At 44.4% G+C, this 17,773-nt stretch overlaps 1 protein-coding gene and 1 long non-coding RNA gene across 2 annotated transcripts; one reads left to right on the forward strand and one right to left on the reverse strand.

Annotated features, from left to right (window-relative positions):
- Positions 1-9,857: 9,857 nt before the first annotated feature.
- On the reverse strand, positions 9,858-10,762 carry LOC120672199. The gene is made up of 2 exons (XR_005674002.1): positions 10,270-10,762; positions 9,858-10,183 (listed from the first exon to the last, which is right to left on the reverse strand). It is a non-coding gene; the product is annotated as an uncharacterized LOC120672199 (long non-coding RNA).
- A 2,628-nt stretch (positions 10,763-13,390) lies between these two features.
- LOC120674386 lies at positions 13,391-14,480 on the forward strand. Its single transcript, XM_039955565.1, has 3 exons — positions 13,391-13,603; positions 13,698-13,845; positions 13,968-14,480. The coding sequence occupies exons 1-3, from the start codon at positions 13,527-13,529 to the stop codon at positions 14,028-14,030; spliced, it is 288 nt and encodes a 95-aa protein (XP_039811499.1). The 5' UTR covers positions 13,391-13,526; the 3' UTR covers positions 14,031-14,480.
- Positions 14,481-17,773: the final 3,293 nt, after the last annotated feature.

The following is a 17,773-nucleotide window of genomic DNA, read 5'->3' on the forward strand; positions in this document are numbered from 1 at the left end:
CTTGGAAAACAGTGGGAACAAAAGAATGAAGTATTCCGCTTGCTGACATCAGGAGAATTGATAGCAGAAATGAATTTCCTAACTTCACATAGAGAATAGTGAAACACATGAGAAGCCCAATCATAATTCCTTATCTCCTCAGATCTCATCAAGAATTGCACATACTTCAAGTCAACACAATTTTGCGTTCCAGGACATATCACAGTAGCAAGAGCCACTAACATAAACGATCGCATGAATGCATCCTTGTTATGCTCAGCTAAACATATTTGAATGGCCCATTTAATAGCAAGCTTGTCCTTGCCATTCAAATAATCATCATACACTACAACTACTTAATCAGCAAACTGAACATGGACATTACCAGATGGAATTCCCAGAACTTTACCAACCATTGACGGTGTGAATCGAATAGACTTCCCTTGAAACCGAAATTCAGAAACAACAACAATGATTTTAGACAAAACCCATTCCAATAGACGGAGAGAAACCTTAAAATCAGATAACAATAGCAACCGACCGAAACCACTTTCTTCAACAAAACCTTTCTGGTTGGCTGTCAATGCATGAACAAACTTCTTAGATCGACCAGGCGAAAACCGCATCTTAATTTGTGCAGAACAACATGATGAATGACTAATAGCTAAAATGAAAAGAACAAGTTAAAAATTAAAAGTACTTCAATCTAATACTACTCATTTGCAATATAATTACTGAAAACTGAACAAGTACAAAACAAAATATAAGAGAATCTGAACGAAATAAATGTGCATAAGAACAAAATTATAAACCAAAATCAAACAACAGTTATCTTCATTTAAAGAAACTATTAACTTCATTAAAGCAACAAGTAACCCTATATTTCCAAAAAATAATTGCAGTGGTCTAATTAACTAACTGTATTGAATCAATATGAAATGTAGAAACAAACATGTATTACATCAGCACCAATAGTGAATTGTTAATTACTGTTAACTAGCACACAATCTTACAAACATCAATAACTTTCACACTAACTGCAAATTACTAACAGAAAAACAACACTAATATGTAAATTAGTAAGAATTAACCACACAACTAAATCACTAACATGCAGAAATATCAGTAAAAATTAACCACACAACTGAAGCAACAACATGCAGAACAAATCTACAATAAGGTCAGAACAAATCTAGCAAGAATGAAACGACACTAATAAACCAAAACAAGGAACCCAAATAAGTGAAGATAAAGGTCCCTAATCAAACAACAATGGAAACACGCAAACCCTAGATTTCGATTTCGCAGCATAAAAGCAAAAAAACGACACTCAAATCGACAGAGGAATAATTGAAATACTAACTGAGTAACAACACTCACCTGAATCCGGAGAAGAACACCGAAATCCAACCGATGAATCAATAAAAGCAAGCGGCCGATGTCGCCAACAAATTACAAGAAAAAACGACTAAACTGTAGGATACAAACGAACACGAACTCAGTTAAATAATATGGAAGCGCGAATGGAATAGATGAACATTACATTCCGCGGAAGAACCCTAGAGGAGAAGAACCAACCGGAACCTCGCCGAGGAAGAATGCAACCATAGCGAAACCGTCGGAGAACCCTAGATGAAACCACCGAAGAAGATAACCTCGCCTCGACTGCCTTCCATGGATTCGATTGTAATAAAGAAGACGACTCCAAACAGGTGCATAAGTGCGGGCCAAAGAAAGCAATCATTTCAAGAGGCACGCGCGCGGGCCGAATAAAGAAAAAACAGCCCAACAGAGCGAGGGGGCGCGCGCACGGGACCCTTCAGTCGATAGATTGGCTATTGCAGCCTCGCGACGTATAGTCGTTCCGGCTCTCGGACGTGGGCGAATCTGCTCATCTTGCCTCTTCGATCTCTTCCGCAGCCTCCAGCCCTCTTGCCGTGCATGTCTTGCGCGGCAGAGGCCGCCTGTATGGCGCTCGCCGAACTTGGTCGGTCTCCTAGTTCACCTCAGCGTCACCGATTGCGTGCAGGAAGCCGGTACCCGGGAACTGTGTGACCAGCCAGTTGAGGTTCTGCAACTCAACCCGACGAGGCGATCATCTACAAAAATCTGCAGCAAATCCCTGAAAATAATTAAGCTTGAGCTTTGGGCAGTTCAGCACTCGGCAGGAAGAAGAAGCCCACTTTGTGTAGAGGCCCGTTGAAGGCCCAGGACCGACTACCGAGCTTGTTTTTCCTCCTCCTTGGCGTCAAGCATTGGCGTTCACAACTGCTCCTGTCTCCTGGGAAAACCTTGGCCTGCAGCACGGTCCCTGCATCCAGTGAATCACAGTGTTAAGATTACAGAGAAAACAGTATTTACAGAGAAAATATATATCCCGGTGGGTATCTTTCAGCTGCTGGCGCTGCAGCTAGCACTGCATCTACAGGGACAGGGGAAGCGACGGGGGAGCACGCAGCTGCGCCATGACACCGATCAGGGGAACCGTCTGAAAGTAGTAGTGGTAACCATGCCTCCGCAGGCGATAACTGGGAGGAGATCAGAGAGGTCGGTCATTCAGAGGCCGCAGGATTGATGTGTTTTCTCTTGTGGAACGGTAGCAGGAGCGCATGCAGAACCAATTAGTAAGTTACAATTACCTTCAGAGTTTAGAAGAAAAAAAATGTACTGTTGGCATGGCAGCCGCAGCAGCCTTCAGACGTTTGATGTGGCTCACGGTAGGTCACGGGTCCATGGTCACATTATCCTCTGACGAAGCTCCATCTCTCTCGTGTTACCGTACCTCAACTCAGGTCGCCGACGCCATGTGAAACAGTGAAAGTGAAACCAAGGGTTCCGTAAACGCAAAAACGCAAAATTTTGTAAAGGAATCTTACTAATTTGAAGTACTAAATGAAGTCTATTTACAAAACTTTTTGCATAGATGGGCTGTAAATCGCAAGACGAATCTAATGAGCCTACTTAATCCATGATTTGCAACAGTGATGCTACAGTAACCATCTACTGATTATTGATTAATTAGCATCATTAGATTCGTCTCGCGATTTACAACACATATGTGCAAAAAGTTTTGTAAATAAATTTCATTTAGTACTTCAAATTAGCAAAATTCCGTTTCAAAATTTTTTTGCGTTTACACGCCAGGGAACTAAACACGGCCCAAGCAATTGGCTAGTTTACCTAACCTGATGCAGCCTAGCTCCATGATTGGGTCTGCGCGTGCGGATATCATTTCTTCATTGGTTGTCGTCGCCGCGCGCCTGCCGGGGACGTAGACGGATCGGAGCCACGCACGCAGATTCCTGATGCACCTTGGACGATCGATGGACGCAGCAATATAATGGATCCTGCACGCGGCCGGCGTGACCCCGCGTGCGTTGCCAATGGATCGATCGATCCAACTGTGATGCGCGAGCTGCGCGGTTGCGTGCCGCTTGTATCTTTCCGCGCGCGCACTAGGCACTGCCATTGTTGACCTTTGCGCACGCGCGCACGTGCTCACCGCACCAGTATACCGTGCCAGCGTGCAAGGTTATTTATGGCTTTGTTTGGATGCATAAAAGTGAATTTGTAAAGCATTGTATCACTTTCATTTGTATTTGGTAATTATTATTCTGCCATGAGTTAACTAGGCTCAAAAGATCCGTCTCGCAAATTATAGACAAACTGTATAATTAGTTATTTTATTTAGCTACATTTAATACTTCATACATGCGTTTAAAGATTCGATGTGATATAGAATCTTGTAAAGTTTTGGAATTTCGAAGAGAACTAAACAAGACCTATATATCTGTCTCTCTACCTGCTATCATCTCTTTCTATCTAGAGCAGAGCATCATCATCGTCCAATGCAATATGGGCCAATGCAACAGTAGTCTGGCGGCACCTCCTGCCGCGTGGCCGTCGCGCTCGATGATCTATCGTCTGCTCGCTGTTGGGGGCCGGGCCGGCCGGGTGTGTGCAGGGCCTGCAGCAGGCAACCAAGCTCGCAGAGGCCACTTATGCGTTTGATTATTGGCTCAATTGCATGTCCCCGCCCCCAGTCGCTACCAGCAGGCGTGCTCGAGCTACATGCGCCGCCATCAACCAACAACGACGTACTGCCATGCATTCCAACTTGCATCTTTTATGGTGGCGACGCTGTCTCGTGGGTGCATAGAGTTGAGTTATGGAAATGTATATATGATGAGAAACTGAATTTAATCACCAATTTCGCTTATTTTCGTGGATGTATTGCCACCCCCTAGCTGATATATATAATGCAGCTCCGCCCTAAAACTCCGATCCGTGGCACTGTATGTGCTGCAGGGTGGTGGCGACTCATCCCAATGGACGATAGGTAGGTGACACTAGTGCCTGCATGCGGTGAAGCTAAGCATGCCGCCGCTTGCCGCCGAGAGGCAATTATATGCCGCACCGGCCTTACTGTGGGATATTACACGCTATATGAACCGTGCTTTGTGCCGGCTCTATGCATGGTGCATGCATTGCCATCCGCTGACCCACATGCATAGCTTTTTCACGGCCCTACTACCACAAAAAATGATTTGTAAAAACATTCCAATTTTTTAGGGACAGATCAAAATTTCACCCGTTCCTACAAAGTGAGGTGTACTGTACCAATTATCCTGCCTCTAGAAATGACATTTTAGAGGCGGATCACCCTCTCACCCGCCCCTAAAAATGCAATTTGTAGGGGTGGGTCACTCCCCATCCGTCCCTAGTCCCTAGAAACCACTTTCAAATTCATTCTGAAAATTCATTTATTTCAAGAAAAATAGCAAAACATATCAAAGAAAAGTGAAATTTTTACCATGAGCATATAGTGGCCCGTAGAACTAGGGAAAAATATGATAAACATTTTTCCATACATCTCATGTTTAAGAGTGTTGAAAACACAAAAAGAGCCTTCAGTGGTATGAGACTGTAGTGTGGTTTACGTACATATTGTGGTTTCGACACTTTTATCCATTATATACATAGAAATATGGTTTTGATATTTTTTAAAGTTCTACATGTCACAATAGGCTTAGGGCACAAGTTTCATATTTTTTCTGGATGTGGTTTGCTATTTTTTCAAATTCAATGAACTTTTCTAAAAATAAATTCAAAATTACTTGTAGGGGCGGGGGTAACCCCCGCCCCTAAAAATGCCATTTGTAGGGGTGGGTCACCCCACCCGCCACTACAAATCATTTTCAATTTAGTTAAGAAATTCATCTAATTTGAAAAAATAGCAAACCACATCAAAGAAAAGTGAAATTTTTACCATAAGCATGTAGGGGTGGGTCCACCCGCCTCTACAAATGCATTTCTAGGGGCGGGCGAGGGCGTGGCCCACCCCTAGAAATGGATTTTTATGCAAATACTATTTTTAGCTGCGAAAATTAACAATGGGTCGGGAGTCCACCTCTAGAAATGCCATTTCGACCACCACTACAAGTTCTTTATGTAGTCCTACCCTAACCGTCCCTATAAATCCTTTATGTAGTCGTGCCCTAACCATGGACCTTTTGAGCTTGCAGGCTAGGGTAGAGATCTGATGATGGTCAGTCACTTCCTACTGCCCTCTACAGTTACTCTTCAAAGCCCTTTCAATTTCTACTACAGTTTATCCACTTGTGAGAATCGAAAGGGCTAACCGTTTGAAATCGGTTTGAAAATCATGGAGTGCGACAACACATGGAAACAACTTCAAGTCTCGTGAGGTTCTTTCCAGATGCTCTAAGTTCTACACTGTACATTGTATGTCGCGTCAAAAATAGTAATATGAAAACCACGAATTGGGAGAATAAGATTTACTTATTGAAAGTATGGTCTAGAAGATGCAGTATATATTATATATGTATAACAGAGCGCATGCATGCACATAGATATTGTCCTGCCTCTGCATGGGCACACAGATTTTGTTGGGTTGGACGCATCCATATAGTCCATGGAGCTAAGTGCCGACGACGAAAGAAGAGCTATCACTACCGGAAATCGCTAGAATGCCGTGTGCCTAGGTCTTTGCCGTGTGCTTTTTATCGGGCACACGGCAAAGAGACACTTTGCCGGGTGCCTCAACAAAAACGCACGGCAAAAAAATATACACGGTAAAATCCATACTTTGCCGTGCGCTGACACACGGCAAAGACTTTGCCGTGTGTTTTTTTTTTTGCACACGGCAAAGTCAATAGTTTGCCGTGTGTTATTTTTGACACACGGCAAAGTTATAATTTTTTTCTCTTCTCACCTCGAAACTTTTTCTAACCACCACATACAACATGTAGTACCCCAAGTTAAAATTGGGTACATTTTTAAATTTTTTTTTCTAAATATAACTAATTAATTGCATTTCAAGCAATTTTTTGAATCAAGTCATATTTGAACTACAAGTGGTTGGAGTAATAGAATAAAATGAGTGAAAAATAATATTCATGTTATTTAGCCCAGTTTGAGGCCTTCCACGTGAAATCAAAATAAATTTTTAACATCTTGTTTAGGAAACACGCCCACGAACGTGTATCCGAATGATTTTAAAATTCATGTGGAGGCAGTGGTAAAAAACAAATGAAGTCTGAAAATCATGAGATTTGTCAATACCTCGTTATATCATATATGGAGGCAGTGGTAAAAAATTGAGTAGGTTTCGTAATTTTTTTACGCACAATGCTTACAAACGAAAACATCTCCGAAGAAGAATCAGAGAGTTGAGAAGGATGGGGTTAGGTTTGGAGTGAAAGTGACGGTCGAATTTGAGTTCGACTTCGAGAGTTTTTCTACTCTTCACATACAACATGTGGTACTCCATGTTAAAATTTGGTTCATTTTTGTATTTATTTGCTATATTTAACTAATTAAACACATTTCAAATAATTTTTGAAAAATAGAACTTTGTCGTGGGCCAGAATTGGGCACACGGCAAAGCCAGCCCAACTCCGGCCCATTCATCGCTAGCCCATCAAAACCCTAGCTATATTTCCACCCCTCCCCCCTTCCCCCTGCCGCCTCCCTCCCCCGGCCCCCGCCGCCTCCTCCCTCTCCCTCAGCCGCCGCCGCCACCTGCCTCTCTCATCCTCCTCCTCCCTGCCTCCGCCGCCTCCCTCCCTGCCCTCCCTTCCCTCCCCTCCAAGCCCAGACGGCGGCACCGGCGCATGGACGCCGGAGCGAGCTCGAGGCCGGACGGTGGGATCTACGGCGGCCTCCTCTACCCCGGCGGCGATGCATCGGCCTCGAGCTCCCTCCGGTGGCATGGCCTCGAGCTACCTCCCTGGTGCAGCCTCAAGCTCCCTCCCCGGCGTGGCCATGAGCTCCCTCCCTGGTGCGCCGAGATCCGCAACGAGCTCCGATCCCTCAACCGGCGCAGCGGCGACGGTCCAGCGGTGCGACACGCGGAGATCCAGCGGCGACGGCCAGGGGCGCGGCGGAGATCCAGAGGCGACGGCAGGGGCGCGGCGGTGGTGGCAGCGGCCGGCGGCCGGAGCTGGCAGCGTGGCGACGGCCAGGGGTGCGACGGCCGAGGTCCAGGGGCGTAGCGGCGGAAGTCCGGCGGAGCAGGGCGACGGCCGGAGCTGGCGGCGGCGGCCCGAGCAGGGCAGCGGAGGCCCGAGCAGGGCAGCAGCGGCGGGCCTGTAGCTTTTTTTTTATTTCTTGTATTTTTATTTTGCTGTGGGTCAGACAAGCACACGGCAAACTCTTTGCCGTGTGCCCGACAAAGGGCACACGGCAAAGACTACCTTTGCCGATGCTTGTTTACCGTGTGGTCTTTGCCGTGTATTACACACGGCAAAGACTTTGCCGTGTGGAAAATGGGCTTTGCCGTGTGCAACTGGCACACGGCAAACTTCGTGTCTCCCGTAGTGTATGCATGCAAACCCTATCTTATTGTGGAGTTGGGACCCTGGAAATGACCCTAAAGTTGGAAGCGGGGGAGACCAGCCAAATGGAAGAAGGTGTAGCATGCATGTGATTCAATTCCCCGGCAGGGAACCAGTCCCCCACATCTCCGACGACGCTCAGCTCGCTGGCTCTCACATTGGATTTGGATGCATGCATGTATATGTGCATTATCTCAATCTCCAAAACAGCCAAAAGAATCATCCTACATACTCTAGCTACAGAAACCAATAACCAATTCTGCTTATATTTATAGCTCTGTTCAGCTGTCTTATCGACCAGTCAGCCAGCAATATTTTTCTCTCACATTAAATCGGCATCAGCCACCAACTATACCAGCCAGCCACCAATACTTTTCTCTTACAACAAATCAGTACCAGCTACTGGCCACTGCCAGCTGAACAGAGAGGTATGATGTATTAATTGTAGGTCCCATATATACACATCCATTATTTATTGTACCTTTGTATACATGCAAGGTTTAGTAAGTATAGTAGTCTCTTATGGAAGATCAGTATGGTTTATATATACTCAAAGTAAAACTCGATCAAGGAGAGAGTATATAAATATATATGTGTATGGGCCCATCGATCCGTGCATCAACAACATATATACAATAGTGGTGGATGTGTTTGTATCTATCCTCATGCACAGTGATTTCAAAGATCAGCGTCAATAGCAGTTACAAGTGTTACGTCACAAATACTAAATTGTTCCTATTTGTTCGACACGCTATACAACAAAATAAAGAAGAAATAGAAAATAGTAAGTCTATATCTATTTCTAAGGCAAGTAAAGTTTGGTCCGCCTCGTGTCATTGACAGGTGGGGTTTAAAGGGTAGGCTAAGTTACGGTCGACCGTAGGGAGGGGTTTCCTACTATCAATCTTCCGACCAAATCTTTTTTTCCTTTTAGTATATTTTTTGTCATTTTCTGATAAAATCTTTTTGGGAGAAAAAATTTTTCAGGAACTTTTTGGAGAAAATTTTTTTCAGGAAAAATGTGAGATAAATGGAAAAAAATTGAAAGGGAACGTTTTGATAAAAAAATTTAAAGAAAACATTCTTGCATCCAAAACAAAAAAAATCAAAAAATGAGAGAAATGGAAAAAATTAATGAGAAAAAATTTAAAAGGGAATGTTTTTGAGAAAAATTGAAGAAAAAAATTCTTGCATCCATAATTTAAAAAATTAGGGTAGGAAGAGTTTTTTAAATAACATTCAAAAAAGGGGAAAAACATACATCAAGCTCGCCGTCCTCCCCGGAGCCACTCGCCGCCATGCCTTCCCGCCGCCATGTCGCCATCGTGCCTCAACCGTCGCCTCCGCTCCCTAGCGGCACACGGAGAAAAAATGGAGAGAAGAGGGAAGGGAAGGGAAGGAGGAAATGGACTGGGAAAAAGGTGTGGTGTAGTCGTGGAGTGGAGGGGTCGGCTGTAGATTCAACATTGAGAGATTAGTTCATCCCGTATATGAGTCGCACTAATCCTTAACTCCACAACTCGATCACATAGATCGCTAGATTGCCTAGTAATGATAATTCTCACAACCTGCAGTGCCGCTGCCGTACGTAATAGAATACACAAAGATCAGAGAGAGGGGCGGCCAAGCAGTGGCGGACCCAGGAATTGAAACTAGGGTAGTCCTGGCGAAAAAATTTCAAAATGCAATCCGGTATAATCTAATAGCACTTCGGTAACAATACGGTATATAACGATCAAATTTACAATAACATAAGTAAAAAAGATCCCTTAATACATTGAATTCAACAAATTAGTTGAGAACTCGAATAACTTACAATATAAAATGTTGCAACATCAATAAAATGATGGATTAATGAAATCACAATGGCTTCATGTTTCTGAGGGAGCCTTATCTCTTTTGTATTGTGACTATGGGTTTAGCATATGCAATCATTAAGTCCTTGCAAAGTAAGAATATGCCAGTATGACTGTTTTTTGTAGGAAATAGGCATCTATGTTCTGAATTGATGGTAAGGGGTGGATAAAACTTGAAGGAAAGTTCAATTATTAATGCAGAAAACCTCTGCAAGATCATTAGTTTCTAGTTTTTACTTTATGGCCAACCACTTCTACCTTCGAAAGAGAATCCCTATGTCCTGGTAGCCAAATATTTGTATCATATGACCTATGATTTTTCTTTGGAAAAGTACAGACCTCTGAAGACAAATCCACTTGAACTCTTTGTTCTGTATACGCATACTGAAGCAGCATTTTGGAACCAATTAGTGAGAACTGAGAACTTAAATTCTTACGGTCTTATCTGCTGGGTTTGGATGCCGCCGCCCGCCGCGAAGCCAAATTCCCCTGCACACGAGAAACAGACTTTCAGACTTCACTACACCTGTGATAGAAACCAAGGGAGAAATAAAAGCGGGGGATTGGAAGCGCACCGCACGGACCTGGTCGCCCCGCCGCAGCAACGAGCTATCTCCCCGCCGCTGCCGAAACGGCAAAGCCGCTCCAATGCCAGCAAATCTCTGAGCGCGCTAGCCTTGCCTCAGGCAGATCCGAGACCAGCGGACCCCACTGGCGCTGCGGCGGCGAAAGGCGCGGCGCGTAACGACGAGGCGGCCGCGGCGCGAGGCGGAGGCACACCGCACGCCCGCACGGCCGTGTGCCCAGCCCAGGCACGGCGCCGGCGGGATGAGACCGGGGGACGGGGGTCGGGGGGCGGGGAGTGGCGGGCGGCGGCGGCCTGCGGGCGCTGGGCGCGGGTGGCGGCGGGGCACAGGGTCGGGGTCGCGGGGAGGGGAACGAACGGGAGTCTGGGACTGGAAGGGTTTGGGCTGACCGGCTGAGGGAGATGGACTGATGGAGAGTTGGCGAGTTATTGGGCTTGGGCCAAATGCGGACAATGTTTTGAAGCTCTAAAAAATTTTTGGGCCAAAAATTTGGGTAGTCCTGGGCCTACCCGGACTACCCATTGGGCCCGCCACTGCGGCCAAGGTACTACGTACGTTAAATTGATTTCCAGAGTAGTCTCTGCTCATCCATGCATGGCATGCATGCATAAGGATCGATCCTATCGTTTGACTGTACGTCGGAGTATGTATTCTACCGCCGGTCTCTATATACACTATACGTTTGTATAGTAGCTAGTACATCCAAATAAAATCTCATCTCCATACAAGCACAAGGAGACTGGCGACATGCATGCATGCGGCGACATCATATCTCTGCATCATGTCGTGACATATATACTACACGCACTGTGCATGTTTTGGTTCTCAGGAACCGTGCATTCAGTTTACTGTGCGCGGTACACTGCACTTTTGTACCGTGTGCCACTGTTATCACATGCATGCATGTACCACAGACTACTCCCAGTCAGAGTTATTAATAAATTACCCTAGCAAGGCAACAAGTACATACTGGCATGGCCGAATGAAGAAGCAGGCTACTAGCTAGCTGAGTACTGGCAAGTACAGTATCTTATTATTATTAATTAGAGGCTCTTTTGAAGCCTTCACGTGAAGCAACCTAAGATTCTATGTGGACACTCTGAAAAAATAAAGAAATCCTATAAATTCTAATAAAAATCAGAAACATCCAGCCATCAATCCAACAACTCTAATTATGATAACCATCGGATCTGTTATCTTTCCTAATAAATTACCCACATCTGTCATTATGAAAATAGACTAAAGTAACCCCCTAAACATGTATCTAAATTACCCACCTCTGCCATTATAAAAAAATTTAAAGTAACCCCCTAATCTTTGTGTACCCACCTATGTCATTATAAAAATAATACAAATACCCCCTAAATTTGCATATAAATTATTCAATTATGTCCTTTGCCATTATAAAAAAATCTAAAGTAACCCCTAATCTTTGTGTAAATTACCCACCTGTGCCATTATAAAAATAATACAAATACCCCCCCTAAATTTGCATATAAATTATTCAATTATGTCATTATTATTACAAGTTAAATTACTCATAAATTTGAATCTAAATTATATAATTACAATAATATATTAAAGTGCACCAATATAAAATTCTAAATTACTATTTCTATCATTATTAATATATTATTTATATTATTGTTTATATAAAAATATTATCCATGATATATGTCACCATAGCAAAGGGGTTCACGGTACAGTGGCAAAAGCCACCGGCCGGGGAGCTCTCACCCAGGGTTCAATCCCTGGGTGTTGCACAATTTGTGGAAAACAAAAAAATCTCGGGTGTGCAGTGAGGTTCGGGGGTTTTCTCGGTCGGGACATACAGTCTCCTTCTTCTTAATTGAAAAACGTGGGGGCGGTCTTACCCCACCGGCCGAGTTTTTTTATATATATGTCACTATATATTCATGTATGATGGAAGAGATAAGAACACCAATTCACAAACAAATAGTTCAACTAAACATATATTGAATGCATATGGAGGTGCACAAAATAAAATCTATTGTAACTAAATAATAAAAATATATATTTTAGATTATGTGTTAGAATATTTAATAGATGAAAAGAGCGTGAGATGAATAATTATAATTATTAATATTATTTTATATTAATTTTAATTAGCCCGTGAGTGAGCACGGGTTGAAGACTGGTTCTATCAAAAGTAGCCGGGACGGATCTGAAGGCCGGCGCATGCGCGCAGGACACGGCATATCGGTCGCCGGGGAGAGGCAGAGATCCCCCCCCCCCCCCCCCCCCCCCCCCGCGTCCTTGCGCCGGGGGGGTCGGATCCCATGCATGCGTCGTCCGGGCCCTCGTCCGTCTCCTCGCGCTCTGGCGCGGCATCCATCTGCAAGCGTCTGCTGCGAGCCCATCGCATCGCATCGCATCGGCCATCATCTCGGCGAGAGGCGATGGGTCGATGATCCGATTCCGATCAACTACATGATGCACACATTCCATGCATGCAGCAGGCTCCAGCAGCCAGCATGCAGCTGCCTAGCTATGGCTCTCAGCTTGCGGCCTGCATGCAGGTGCTTGCAGAGATCTCGAGTCCTTGACCTCTTCTCGCCCTGTGCAAGATTCCATCCAAGACATTCTTTCTCTTTCGGGGCGGCATCGTTAGTTAGTTCACTACTCCGACTGAATGAACAAATTCAAAAGAACATGCATGCATGTATATCTTCTGGCTTCTGCAGCAATAAGACGCGTATGCATAAAAATACAGATTGGCAGAACTTCACTGTACACACAGATAGATGATCTTGATCGATGTACACAAGCAATGCAAGTGATCTGACCGCTAGCTGCTTGCTGGGACGACACATGTGCGAGCTTTTATTCTATTCTATGCGTGGAGATGCTCTCCAGATCATCATCGCGCGCGCCGCGGCTGGCCTTGACCAAATCAACCCTTGAACAATTAACCGTTTGTCTGTTGCTTGCACTGCTGTGTGCGTAGCTAGATCTAGGCTAATCTGGGCAGTACAGTTAACAATAACAAGCATTCTTTATTGGCAACTCGATCCATCTCTCCACTACAGGCAGCCGGCCGCCTATAAATAGCGGCCCATTGCAATGATATGGAACCAACCTAGCAAAGCAGGCAGACGCTCTCTCTTCCTCACTATAGCTAGCTAGCCAGCTAGCTACATAGGCAGCTCACTCTGCTAGCTATAGCTAGTGCTCCACTAGTAAAGCTGCAGTAAGAAGAAAAGAGAAGAGAAGCTCAAGCAATAATGGCGAAGCAGCAGCAGGAGGTGTACTTCGTGTTCATGAACTTTGACCCCGTCTACGAGCGCCTCAGAGCTGATCGGTGAGCTAGCCCTCCTTCACTACTGCATAGGCCCATCGATCGATCAACCGCCGTATGTAATGCTATGCATTGTTCTGCTGGCTCGCTCATTCAGGTCCAAGGAGGGGTCCGCCACGCTGGACTCGTACCTGAGCCACAAGCACGACAAGCTCCTCGCCGAGCTCCTCCAGCCCGACTCCTACCGGAAGAGGTCGTCACTCGCCATCGTCGACGGGTTCGCCGTCGAGATCACTGAAGCTCAGGTGTGATGGCCTAAGCATCCTCCTAGCTTTTACATGCATGATTTGCACTGCTTTCTTCTCGACCTCATCAGCCGCTGTGTGACGATCATAACACTGACAACAGCAACAACAATGCTGCGCAGGCGAGCGTTCTAAGATCTGCCAAGGAGGTGAGGGTGGTGGAGAAGAACCAGGAGCTCGCTTGACAGTCAAAAACGACGGCAAGGGATTAGTTTTTATGCATAGATGCTTTGGCATCAGCTATGGGCCTATTGGCTATATATATATATATATATATATATATATATATATATATATATATATATATATATATATATATATATATATATATATATAAGCCTAGTTTACTAAGGCAAAGGAGAGTCGTTGGGTTCTCCCTAGCTAATCTCTGTCGCCTTTGCGCGTGTGCAGCTGCTGTGTTGTGTGAACTCCCACGACTTTTGTTGACTCCCAATAAGTCAAACTTAGCTGCTGCTTAGTAGTAAAGTAGTAATATATATATATTATTATTAATATATACTGGACGTCTGGACTTGTAGTTCTTAGGGTCTAATAATGATCATCAGAGGATCAACGACTTTAAGACTGAACCCTGTAATGTTGTGGCTATGATTATTATTAGTTAAGAAGCTATATATATTTCTATTAGAACATTGTTATTAGCAACGCAACATATTTCAATGTTGTGTGTGTGTGGGTGTGGGTGGGTGGGGGTGTGTGTGTGGGCGACTACTGTAATTCTTGGTGTTGCTTCACTACAGTATAGACTAGGGGATGCTTTGGGTGCCGATACATATAGCCATAGCAAAATGTGATGGAGCGGTTTGAGGTCTTGATGATGCATGCATCGGTTGACTTGCTGAATCAAGACAAGAATTGAAGAGCGAACCTCTTGAGAAGATGATCAGATATGATTCCTAATTGGCGGTTGCAAGGTTTCGAGGTCTAGATGGCAAAGCTCGATGCATGCGTTTGAAGACAGAGAACGACAACCCTCGATCGCATGCATGGCAAAGCTGCACACACTTCTCTCTGCTTCGTGATGCAAATTAACTTGAAACTTGTGTGTCTGGGGACAATGGCAACGATGATGGAAGCAGTACGTACGTGCGTAGCTAGATCAGGACACGTGGAATGAAGCAGCTTTTTTTTATAGATTTGCGCATTTTTATAATTAAGATAGAAGAAAGTAACAATACAAACAACACGCCTATCGAAAACGCCTTAGGAGGTCAACAGAAATAGTTGGAGCTGCTAGACCGTCCCAGCATACAACAGACACGTGGAAGCAGTTCGATTTGAGCCTACTCCCTCTGTCCATTTTTATGTGTCGCTTGGAACTGTGCTGGTGAGGGGAGCTCGAGGGACGCAGGGAGTAGTTGCTTGGTGTGCCATCTGGCGACATATATACCTGACAAACTGTGTATATATGACTATTTGTATTGATTAAACGCAGATTAATTATAGACGTGTAAACATTTGCATTCAGCTCTATAAACACATGACCGTTAACTGTCCAAGCTATTGTTTGTTTCATATGACGCTTGAACAGCAAGATATATTGATCGGAGGTACTAGCTAGTACTAGTCCTTTGAGGTAATATATTAATCCACTCGAAGCAAAAGATATATAGAAACTTGCTTAAAAATATATATATAGAACTCTCCTCCCCCTGGATCACATGATCATGCTAATGTATCTATGACAATGAACTATGCGTATAGTCCGCGCATTTGCGCGGCTAATATTGAGAATTCAAAAATTTGCATGTCGTTATATCCTTACTTAAAGATTATACTATTTTTTACCATACATCACCCTATTATCGTAAATTATGTCTTATTGTTGATTAAAACAATTCAAATATGATCTACCTATAATAACAATTTGATTTGTTGAGTTTTAGTAATATTATGCATATAATTATTCTTTGTTTTATTTTGATTGATTGTTGTTAGCTTTAGTTTTTATTTATAATATATGTTTGTAACTGATAGTACATAGCTAAATGGTATTTTATATTTAATTTTTCATAATGATATTGCTGGGTGATTTTTAATTAGACACGGGGGTATTTTAGGCTATTTTTTTATCATAATGGCAGTGGTGGTGTTGTCGGTCAAAACCCACCGGCGAGTAGCGATAGTCAACACGAAGAGCCGGGAGGTCGCCGGGGCGCTGGCAGGCACTGCTCCCTCGTTAACGGCCCGCAATTCCAGCACACGCCGCGGCTTTGTAAGACGCAGGGCGTGCCACCTGACCTATACCCGATCAGGAAGGTGCGAACGTGCTTGCGACGATTTGCCTGCATACACAAACACATGGTAACATAAGTCCGAGCCGTGATCGGCTCCCAGGACGACTCTTGCATCGGCTTTAAAGAGCCGATCGAGTCCCGGTGTCAGATTGGATCTGCTTATATCCGGATATTGATAAATAAGGCAAATAACTGTTAAACTACTTCAATTAAATCTAGCTAATCTAATCCATGACGGTAAAGGCCTCACTGCTAGATCGGAACATCCTACACGTAATTGGGCCTAATGAGCGTAATAAATAACTAAACCTTAACCAGAATAGAGGCCTAAGAACAAGCTAAAGCTGATTCCCGGATCAATTCCCTGTTAAGACTAAGGCAAAGCATCTAATACGTTATCGGATCATCCAACCCGTTTGCAAGGCCTAACCTTGCAGATATTACGCCAATTCTTAAGCATAAGAACAAACCGTAACAGATTAGATCTACTAGATGGAAAAGAAGCAGGGTGTTGTCTTCGTGCAACTAATTCTATGCAACAAGAATTAGCATAAGATTAAAATGTGGCTGCACAGAAATAACATGATATTCATAGATGGTAAGCAACAAAAGCATAATGAATCTACTAAAAGCCATGCTACGAACATCAAGATAACTAGTACTACTCGCCATCAAAAACGCTTCAGTACGAGTAATATCAAGGTAAAAGCAAGAACAACGCTGCCCTGATCGCAAGAAGCGATCAGGGCAGCATGACGCTTACTTAGATGAAACCCTAGAATTAGGGGTGGCGATGCGCCGAGAGTTGTTGATTGCAAACGTGATGATGTTCTCTTTTTTTACAAATACCATAGGATACATATTTATAGTCCGGAGACTTGGGAAACAATCTAAACTAATGTGTCCATATCAGACTCTATCTCTAACTCAATCTGAACTAAATCTAAGGATACATAGCTCACATGGCTCAAATGCTCACGCAGGAGCCGATTCGTAAGGTTTCTTCAATTTCTTCATTAAACCCAACTCACTCGCGGCCTATTAATTAACCTGTTAAATTATGGCGATAACACATGCCCCCTGGTTTTGGCAATGATAATTCCAAAACCACTCCGTCGCTTCATCTTCCCGTTAATGTTCATTAAAACCCACTGCAACCACCAAGGAAGACGCAATGTCTCTGCAACTGGCTCCTCGTAGAACGTGAAACTGCCGATCCATCTTCCATTTTTTACTATTTAATCTCATCCTGAATCGGCTCTCTTCACGGCAAACTCATCTTCCTTCCAAAGCTGAGTAGCACAGAAAACCCCAACCTTCAGTAGCCAGTAGCCATGACGATTTCCTCCTCTTCCGGCTCCAACTCCATCGGCCATTCTTCTTCCCCTCCTTCTTCCCCTTCTTCTTCAAACCTTTCTGCCTCCTCCCTCGACTCCATTCCAGAGAGTCGGGAACCGACGCCGGAGTATGACCCGGCGGCGGCGTACGAGGCACTCGCTCCTCTGCACTGGGATGCAGAGGAGTTCGACTTCGGGATCGCCTCCGAAGACGACGAGCCCCAGACTGAAGGCGAAGACCTCCAACTCCTGTTCCCGGAGGAGTTGGAGAGCAGCAGTGAAGAAGACTCCTCCTCGGATGGAGCCGATCCCTCCTCGGAAGAGGAGATCGGC

Source organism: Panicum virgatum, chromosome 5N (assembly GCF_016808335.1).
Source record: "Panicum virgatum strain AP13 chromosome 5N, P.virgatum_v5, whole genome shotgun sequence".
In the NCBI taxonomy this organism is placed as follows: Eukaryota; Viridiplantae; Streptophyta; class Magnoliopsida; order Poales; family Poaceae; genus Panicum; species Panicum virgatum.